Consider the following 10,718-nt stretch of genomic DNA (forward strand, 5'->3'; position numbering starts at 1 on the left):
TCCAAAAATAAAATAAAAAATTATTATTCCTATTATAATGATAATATCTATTTATCTTACTATTTTTTATTTTATTAATATATATAGTATTAATTTAATTATTTAGTTTTGTATTAGAAATTGGCATATTAAGTGCTATCTTAGTTGCAATATATACCACCAATAGACTTGGTGCAATTGATAAAAAGTAATGCAAGTAAGATTAATTTTGTGATTCTAATAGATTAAATCTGAATAGATGAAGTTTAAGTTATAATTTTTATTGACTGATTGTTGTATACAATTGTGATTGAGAAAGTTTCCATATAAATACACTCATTTTAAAGGACTATACTACTAAAGCTTTAAAAAGATCTTTTGCTTAGTAAAGCAAAACTTTCTTTTAGAAACCATTGCCTCTAGAAATAATATGAAGTCAAGTATGTCATTATATGCATCAACGTTTTATTGTTATTATTATTATTATTATTATTATTCTTTTAATAATAAGTCTAGTTATGCCAACACATATCTTGTTTCTAACAATCAAAACAAATTTAAAGAATTTTATTTTTTTATTTTAATGATTAAATTTTATACTATTTTCCAAAGTTCCTTGAATGTTTGTAAAAATCAGTTCTTAAAGTAGGACAACAACAAATTCTAAAAACAAATGTACATTTTTTCTCATTATTTCCTCTAAGAGTTTTTAGAATAATTTTTCCTAGTAAGTAATTCAAGCAAGTAAAGCTTCTCAATTTCAGCCAATCAAAGAATTTAAAAATTGTGTCCTCTTCACTCTTTAGCAATTAGAAACAAAATGCCGACTTGTGCATTATAAAATAAATAAATAAATAAATAAATAAATAAATAAATAAATAAATAATTGATAAAAACAAGACATGTAAATATTAATAATAAATATTAAATAAATAACACACATATATATATATATATATATATATATATATTAATAATTTATTGTGGTCATGCTCTAAAAGATTCATGATAAACATTCCTTACATCCATCTCCACAATATGGCACCCAATCAAGTCAACCTTGATTCCAATTCCCAAACGAAACAATCTCTAACTTGTTTAAACTCTACCAATCTCTACTTCTAATCCTCATTGCATTCCTACCTAAATCATCATCCTAACCAATTGAGCTGAGAAGGCACTTCACACTCTCGCTTCCACTTCAAGCTTCACGCTTTGACACCAATCACTTTCATATATATCAGGCAGGGCACAAACAGAAAGCAGCCGATAGGTGGTTTGGATCCGTGAACTTTTATTTCACGACAAAAAAAAATCTGTTCTTGAACAAAGTAAAGAAGCACTGCATACTAAAAAGCAAACAATTTGAATTGAATACTTAAGAATAATCTGTTTTATCTTACTCTGCTCATTCTCATCTCTCTCTTGCTTTCTTCAGGAAACAGTTCAAGTGAGGAAGGGCACAAAGACAAAATCAAAATGTGAAGCCAATACAAGTTATGACTGAAAAAATGTCCAAAATATAGTATGCTGTTTGTACAAAAACTATGTTAATTACCCGACTGCAGACTGGGTCTTCTGTGCAAAAGCCATAATACATAAGCGACCATACTGTATGAATATTCTCAACCAGACCCGATCCTTCAATCTTCGTCTTCATCAGATTCGCTGGCGGAGCCGTAATCACTACTAAGATCGTCTTCAAGTTCTGGATTAAGATCGAGATTAACATGTGGAACAACCATAGTAACTGGAACTGGCACCCTGGGAGGTAGACCCTCCATGGGCATACCAGGCAACGGTGGCAGAGGAATGGGATCTCCAATCTTCCAACCTGCTGGCATTGGTGGTAGCTCTGCCATCGGAGGGAGCTGTACAGGCATCCCTGGCCGCCAACCTGCAGGCATTATTGGCTCCGCCTTGGGTGGTTCAGCTTCCTCCAGAGCTTCAGGCGCAGGGGGTGGTGCAAAAGCACTTGTGAACCCTAGATCGGACACTTGCACATGATAAAGTTGTGATGCTCTCATATTCTCCTCTTGTGGGGCTGGGGGTAAGGCTCCACGCAGTATAGTCTCTCCGGCTCCATAATCAGGTGGAGCAAATGTGGTGTAGCTGATGCGATGTGCGTATGAGACCAACTCTGCAACTGGAACAGATTTTCTGTGTTTTCCTTTCTTCAAGTCGGCGTACTCCTCCAATGCGTCCTCTAACACCTGATGCGCATCCCGGACTCGCTTGGCAAAAGCTCTGACCACAACATCCTTGGTGTTGATTTCCTCGGCGATTTGCTGCTTCTCTTGTTCTATGTCCTGGAGCTCTTGCAGCTCTGAAACAGCTTCGTACAGGAGGTTCTGGTGGTTTTCCAACAGTGCCTGAACCTCTTTAGATGTGACTGCAGCTTGACCTTCAGGAGGAAGAATTGCACCAGCCAAAAAAGGTGGAATCGACACCTTCATATGTCCAGGTTGCCAACTTTTCGTTGCTGAAACCACTTATAAAAATCAATCCAAGAGCCCAACTTGGTGACAGTAGAACAAAAAGAACCAAAAAAATTGTACATGCAACATATCGTCAAGTTCGCTGTCACGAATCATTCAACCTCCGCCCAATTGTCGGTATTTCTTGACGACTTCGTTGTTTCATTGCTTCACGGAGAATTTTTCTTATTATCGCTCAACCCCAGGAAACACACCCATGTGTACACTACGTCCCGTCATTTCAAGAAAAAAATTCAATTCAAGAAAAAAGGTAAAAATTCAAATTACAAAATAATAAAACAATAGCTAACCGAGGGCTAACCTTACCGGCAAGCTCGACGAGTCGGTTGGCTAAGCCCGCCATTTCCTGGAGAAGCATGTGCGCTCGCCGCTGCGGAGGCTGGTTCATAAGAGCACTTCGCACAACAGCAGGGCGCGCCGTAGCAGCAGTATCCATAGGAACAGCTTGGTCATGCTGTTGCTGCTGCGACCTTGCAGGACCCCACATTGACTGGAGCTCCCCATGCCCCGCGCTTCCCATACTCAGCATGCTCATCGTGACAACCTCTCCAAAACCTGTACCCAACACGAAACACAAAACCACGGCTTCAACCCTTCACTCTACGACCACTCTCGACCAAGCCGCCGATCGCTAAAGCTCGAATTCTCATCACCATTGCATACCCTAAAACTTGGTCGCAGTTGCTGGGCAGCCTGCCGAGCAAGCTCATTTGTCCAAACCCCCGCAGATTTCAAACCACCGCTGCACAAACGGCGCCAAACCCAGATGCAGAAACAGGCCAACCTGCATGCGCGAGGTAGCTTGCAGACAACAGCACTGTCGAGGAATCGATTCGTCTGCAAATCCTCACGTCGCAGGAAACATGGCGGACTTTACAAGACGGGCACTCTGATGTGTGGATGCCTGCCAGTTCGGTACTTCTCTCCCTCAACTAGAAGGGTGCATGCCTTTAGGTTTGAGATTTTGAAGAGTTATTCCTCTCTTTATAAGCTTTCCAGAAAGCTCTCACTTGCTCTAAGAAGAGTTCGTATGAATCAGTAGTGCCTTTTTGCATAAAGAGAGAGCTAGTCACTCTTCAAGGTTTTTCTTTGGAGATTTTCTCAAAGTAAATTTCGAATTTGGATTTGTGATTCTGAAGAGTTTTTTCTCTTTCTGCAAGCTTTCTAGAAAGCTACCACTTACTCCAAAAAGAGTTAGTATGAACCAATAGTGTTTTTTTGGATAAAAAAAAAAAACCATTCACTCTTTAGAGCTTTTTTTGGAGGTTTTTTCAAAATATAGTTTGAATTTGGATTTGAGATTTTGAGGAATTGTTCCTTTCTTTATAAGATTTCCAAAAAACTCTCATTTGCTTAGAGAAGAGATAGTATGAAGTTGTGGTGCTTTCTTTTTATAATAAAGATGAACTAGTTACTTTGTGTTAATATGATCTATAGATTTGTTTGATCAAAAAGTATATTATAAAGAATTTTAGGAGGTGGGATTTTGTGTGTATATATTAGGACTAAATAGCTCTCCAAAGAGCCATTATGTGCTCAAATCTAATGAAGTAAAGAGCTATGGTATCTATTTAAGTGAAAAAGGGGTATCAACTACTATATACGATCAAGAGCTACCATGTATATATGAAGTGGTGGAATTTGTTTGAGTGAAAGGTAGAGTTTGATCATATCTAATTGCAACCAAAAACCTTGTACTTTCTTGAAACAAACTCTTTCATCATATAAATGATATTGTTTAAGATTCCTAATCTAATAAGACGATTTTCTTGCCTTGATTAAGTTGTTGAATTGATGTATGGTTCTTTTGAAAGATGAAGACCATTTTTTGTCTCTTCCTAATGATTCTCTATTGTTTTTTCTTCTATAAGTTGTCTCTCTACGTTATTATAAGATAATGGCATTTGAAGAGTTATATTAACTCTCTATCTTCTTACATGCCTTTATAACATGTTGTGCTTAATAAATTGGTATCAATCTTGTTTTTTAGAATTGGATATGCTTTCACAAACTGTCTATTCGATGCTCTTATGTCTTTTCTTTATCCATTTGTTGGGCTCAATTTGGATGCATATTGTTTAATAAGTAGTAAATCAAAGAAGGTGTATGTTGCATATATAAAATTTGTGAGTATACATTGAAACAATTGAAGTAAGATTTATTTGGCCATGGGATGAGATAGTAATTTGGTTTTTTATTATGAGATCATGGATATTGAAAAAGATATTTATTAGAGCTTGTTTTAGAGTCTTATAGTCTTATATTTTATGTCTAGTAGATGTTTAGTATATTCTCTAGGATTTGGTTGGTAGCATTATGAGTAAAGATGAATATGTCTTTGGATATACTAGCCATTAATCATCTTATTTAATGTATCTTATACATATCTCTCAAATAACTAAAATCAATATATATTAGTTGAAAGTTCTAAATATTACTCCTTGCAATAAGCATCCATTTTGGTCTTCTACCTTCCTTGAGCTTCTTTTAATTGTATCTTCATTGTTGCATGTAGCTTTGACAAATGATTTGCTAAATCTTCCACTATAGGATTATCAACTTTTGAAAAGTCAACAGTATCAAGTCGTGGATGATAACCATAATTAGCAAAGAAAGATGTTTATTGACTAGAATGTATTGAATTATTGTATGCAAACTCTGCTAATGGCAAAAGAGTTGTCTAATCATTTTGATGATAGTTGATAATATACCTCAAATATTGTTCCAAAATTTGATTTACTTGTTCCATTTGACCATCAGTTTGAGGATGAAAAGTCAAAGAAAGCTTTATATCCACCTTTAAAATCTTGAATAAGGTTTTTCAAAATCTTGATACAAATTGAGTCCCTTTATTTGATATAATATCCTTTGGCAATCCATGATAGCAATAGATATTGTCAATAAAAAGCTTAGTTGTTTTTTCACTTGAAATAGATTTTGTAAATAGTATAAAATGTATCATTTTGGTAAAGCGATCTACGATTACAAATGTAGAATCATATAAACTTGAGATGAGAAGTTCCATGATAAAATTCATAAAAACAGAACACCATGGTTGTTTTGGAATAGGCAATGATTGAAGTAGTCCATAAGATCAATGGCGAAGAATTTTAAATCTTGAACAAGTATCGCATGATTGTACAAAGTCTTTGACTTCCTTCTACATTTGAAGCCACCAAAAATCTCTTGATATAAGCTCCAAAGTTTTATTGCATCTAAAATGTTTGGCTATTAAAAAATCATAACAAACTTAAAGGACATGTAATCGTGCCTTGCCTTCTAGAATATATAGACGATTTTTGAAGTATAGTAGATTGTTCTTGAACTCAAACTTTGAAGTATCATAGGACTTAGTAGAAGTATTCTTGATATCATGAACAAGAGCATTAGAGAACATATTTGATTGAATTTACTTGACAAAGCTTGAATCAATAGTCAATGTTGATTTTATTGTTCAAAAATAAAAATTCTCGAGCTTCAAGAAGATTGTTCATTATTGATCAAAAGATGCATCTCTTTTTTTTAGTGCAAGATAAGAATGTCTAGAAAGGACATTTGATAGATCTTATTATTTTCCAAGTCGATGAGTGATCTTGAAATTGAATCTAGATAAAAACATGTTCCAACGAGCTTGACGACAATTCAAAATATGTTTTGACATGAAGCACTTGAGGTTCTTATGATCTGTATACATAGTGATTGGATTTATAACAATACAGCACCCATAGCAAAGTCTGATACATTTATTTCTACAAAAAATGCCTTGAAAAAGTTGACGTAGTGTAAGATTGGTCGAGAAGTAAATTCCTTCTTTAAAGCATCAAATGATGCTTTTTTTTCTTTATTCTACTCAAGTTTGTCTTTACAAGTCAAACATGTAAGTGGAGCTATAACTTGATAAAAATTCTTAATGAAGATTCAATAGTAATTAGCAAAGTCTAAAAAATATTGCACATCTCATATTATTTTTGAAATCTTCCAATCTATAATAGTTTGGACCTTCTTGGAAATAATCCATCATAAGACCTTTGTTGGAAATGATATATTCTAAAAAGTCAACTTGAGTAGTGTGGAATACACACTTTTCTAACTTGGCATATAATCCTACATCTCTTAGTTTCTATAACACACAATGAATATGAAGTTCATATTTTGAGTTTTTAGAATAGATTAAAATGTCATCTAAATAAAAAAAATGACAAAATCATCTAGAAACTCACAAAAAACATCATTTACAAGATGTTGAAAAGTAGCTAGTGCATTTGTAAGTCCAAAAGTCATGACATTATATTCAAAATGTCCATACCTAGTGTGAAAAGCAGTCTTCCATTCATCTCTTTTTTTGATACGAATTAAGTTGTATGTTCCTCGTAGATCTTTTTTGGTATAGATCTTTGTTTGATTGAGTTGGTCAAGAAGTTCTAAAATCAAAGAAAAATAATACCTATTATTGATGGTGATCTTATTAAGTCCTCGATAATCCATACACATCTACAAAGATCCATCTTTCTTCTTCACAAATAAGATAGGAGCTCCGACTGGAGATTTAGAATGACATATGAAGTTCTTTGTCAAATTTTCATGAATGTATTCATTTAATGTAACCAACTCATTCTTTGATAAGTTATAGATTGGTCTAAATGGTGGTTGAGATCCTTCTTACAAATCAATTGAAAAATCATAAGGTCGATGCTCTAGAAGAATATTTATATTCTTTTTTTCAAAAACATCTTAGAATTCTTCATATTGGCTAAGAATACCACTTGACATTTTTTCACCATTAGAAATAGGCATAGCATATATAACAAAAGATCATTCTTTTGCAGTATGTATGAAAGCTCTTTCACCTATTAGTAAAAGTTTGGAAGTACTAGAATTTTGTATTTCTACTTCGATAACTCGAACTTGGATTATACTACAAGAAAAGTTAAGGTTACGAGAAATCTAATCTATTTGAAGGTTATATTTTTCTAGCGACAATAATCCTAAAATTACCGGATTGGAGGAAGATTTTATTACATTAAATACTACTATGTTATTATGATCCTTAATTTTTACATCTAAACAAATAGTCTCATGGGTAATATTTTCAAAAGACAACAAACAACCATCTATGACTTCTACATGTACGGATTTAGTTTTCTTGACTAAAGATATTTTTTGATTTTTGACAAAATCTTCATCTATAGAATAGGTTGAGCCTCTTCAATCTAATAAAGCAAAGACTTTGTGATTTTTAGATCCTAAATACACATCTATTATAAAACAAGGTGAGGGATGTGAGGAGAGAATAGAACCTTTACTAGGTATTGCACACAATTCCGACCGCATGGTTCCTATTATAGCTAGAGAAAATTATTTTCTGACATATTATCTTCTTTGGAATTATGCTCCTCATTTTGTAATTGTGTTGCTTCTTTGAATAATATTGAGCAATGTACTTAGATTTTCCTTAATATAAATACAAATCCTCTTGGCAACATCGAGTCTATTTCTACTCTATGAGAGTTTTAAAATATATCATATTAATTTGCATTGGTTCCGGCCTTGAAGAATATGTTTCAAAAAACTTGGAAGTTGCCACCAATACTTCACTTGTTCTTCTCCAACTAAGTCTTTGTTCTTGACGCCTTTCAAATAATCGATTGTCGCATGTAATGGCTTGAATAATAAATCGTTCCAAAGATTCTACTTTTGGCATTACTATTAAAAAATCTTTGACATTGTTCTTTAATCCATATCAAAATTGATTGATGAGTGCTTTATCATTCTACTCCACATCTTAAGCAAGGTTTTGGAATTCAGCAATATATGTGGTAGCTGATTGTGATTCTTGTCATAAAGATAAGAATTTGGTCTCTACTACTTGTTCTCAATCACTTTCTCCAAATGTGGCCATAAATATTTCTAGGAATGAATTCAAATCATAAAAGAGTCCCAAATCTTTTTTTATTAAAAGTACAAACTTAGAAAGAGCACTTCTTGATAGAATGTGCCTATGAATCTAACTTGAGTAAATCCATCGAGATATTAGAAAGGATGCAACCTTAGATAGAGCTTGACTTATTGCAAAAATCTTCAAAATTTTGATCTTGTTCTATCAAACTTCTCAAGCATATTAATCCTTGTCTCTGTCATACTTATAGAAGCTAAACTCCTTGGATTTAGTTGTGAGGTCGATCTACTTGCTTCCTTCAATTGCAAAACTTCATGTTGCAGACTCTAAACTTCTTTTATAACTATAGGCATAGTACCTCTATGATTCACATTAGAAATACATGAGATTTTTATTACAAGAGTATTGACAAGCTCATGAAGATCTATAATAGTTACAAATCTATTCTCATTTTGGCTAGGTGTAGCATCCATAATCTTTCCTTCCATAAGCAACTCAAACAAATTCAAAAAGTTACATTAGAGGAGGATAATCCGCAACCTCTAATAAAATTTTCCACAAAGAAGGATAATCCACTCTCTTTAAAAAAAGATCAATTTTAGAAAACAAGACCTTTTTTAAAAAAAAAAAAAAAAAATGTAGGTAGTATGCATCCTTCAAAATATAACAATAGAAGTGAGATAATCCATCCACTTTTTAAAAAGACAAAAATAATATGTTAGCACTCTTGTCAACCTATTACGGACATGAATTCCAAAGAAAGAGAATCCTCAATACACTCTTGTATCACTGAAGAGAACTAGAAAGTCACTCAAAAGGTAATGTAATATTAACTACAATAGCTATTGCAAAAAAAAAAAGACTAGAAAGACTTCAAACAAGACTAAGGACTAGAATGGTGTTGTGTCACGGACATAATCATGTAAGCTAGTAATTACATATACAAATAGGTAGAAGTAAATAAAAGTAGATAAAAGTAAGTTAATTCTATAGTATTTAATATGAAAGCTTCCTAGAAGCTTTATAGATGTTGCTTTGACTTCATAGGTGTCTTTAATTGACTTTTCGGATTAGAAGCGTGGTCAAGAAGTTGGCCATGTACCACACATGTTAATAGCTTGAAGATCAAGCTAACTATGTGGCCCAAATGTAGAAAAACTTGCCTTATAAGTCAAGACATGTGTCCTACAAAGTCAACACATATTGGAGGTCCTATAGAACGTCGCCATGTAACCCTTAGTTAGATAGTATATATAGAAACAAGAGTGAAGGCTTCTTCACTCTTGTCAACTCCTTTCTTGCTTCTAGTCTAGTTCCAAGGGTCTCTAGTTTTCTTGTCTTTTGGCAATAGCCATTCCAGTTTCTCTTTCAATATACATATTTATTTATATATATTTTGTTACCTCTCTTTAAGTAAAGGCTCACCTGTCTGAATTGTTTCTTCTTCGAGTTCTAGTCCTTGACAGATTGACAAGAATACACCTACAATATCAGAGCTTTGTCTAATCTTGATTAAAAGTGGATTACTCCTTTTTCTTAAGAAGACATAAGCATATTAGAAGTTGTGGATTACCCTCTTCTAAACTGATATTGTCCTTAGTATTTTCTTTGTTCTCAATTCCTCTCTTCTATTTGTCTTAAGCGATATAAGACATCTTCTCTCTTCTAAGTGTTATTATGGTAGAACTTGTTGAAATAAAGAGTGCAATCGCACAAATGCAAGAGTAATTGAGGGAGTTAATGCTTGCGATGCATGAACTCAATTTACCACCACATGGAGCAACAAGATTGGCAGGAAGTGAAGATATAGAAATGGTTGGATCTGCTTCAACATCTGCACGAAACCATGTCCTTTCTCCTATGGTGGAACATCCTTCAAATGTTAGAGAACCAAAAATTACCCTACTCGAGAAGTTTGATGGCACTATATTCAAGTTTCGAGGATTTATTAATCAAGTGCAACTTGTGATTGAACTTCAATCCCAAAGCTATCCAACTTCAGGATCGCAAGTTAGATTCATTGGTACGCTTCTTTTAGGTTTAGCACTATCGTAGTTTTCATCTTTTCTTGAATGACGAGATCCAATATTGGATAATCTAGAGGTATTTTTGGCGGAGTTTCGATCCATGTATGGAGAACATGATGCAATTTGTGTTGCAACCAATAAGATCCGTATTTTATGACAAGGCAATTGATTAGTAACGTTATATGCTTCACAATTTTGATAACTTGCAACTGATATCAAGTGGGATGATGCTGCACTTATTAGCCAATTTCTCTACGGATTACAATATGAAGTAAAAAAATTAATCCTCAACTTACCTGATCTTCAAACATTGAGTCA

The 10,718-nt window shown here is 33.6% G+C and overlaps 1 protein-coding gene across 2 annotated transcripts; it reads right to left on the reverse strand.

Annotated features, from left to right (window-relative positions):
• Window positions 1-1,253: 1,253 nt before the first annotated feature.
• Window positions 1,254-3,507, reverse strand: LOC112291808 (mediator of RNA polymerase II transcription subunit 4). 2 transcript variants are annotated; one of them, XM_090255775.1, is made up of 3 exons: window positions 3,141-3,507; window positions 2,784-3,032; window positions 1,254-2,461 (listed from the first exon to the last, which is right to left on the reverse strand). In XM_090255775.1, exons 2-3 carry the CDS (start codon window positions 3,010-3,012, stop codon window positions 1,623-1,625), a joined length of 1,068 nt encoding a protein of 355 aa, XP_090111901.1. In that variant the 5' UTR covers window positions 3,013-3,032; window positions 3,141-3,507; the 3' UTR covers window positions 1,254-1,622. The 2 variants fall into 2 exon arrangements, with proteins under 2 accessions (XP_090111901.1, XP_024395482.3); XM_024539714.3 differs by having other exon boundaries at window positions 3,262-3,423.
• Between the last annotated feature and the right edge of the window lie 7,211 nt (window positions 3,508-10,718).

The sequence above is a fragment of the Physcomitrium patens genome, chromosome 14 (genome assembly GCF_059467195.1).
Source record: "Physcomitrium patens ecotype Gransden chromosome 14, ASM5946719v1, whole genome shotgun sequence".
Lineage (NCBI taxonomy): Eukaryota > Viridiplantae > Streptophyta > Bryopsida > Funariales > Funariaceae > Physcomitrium > Physcomitrium patens.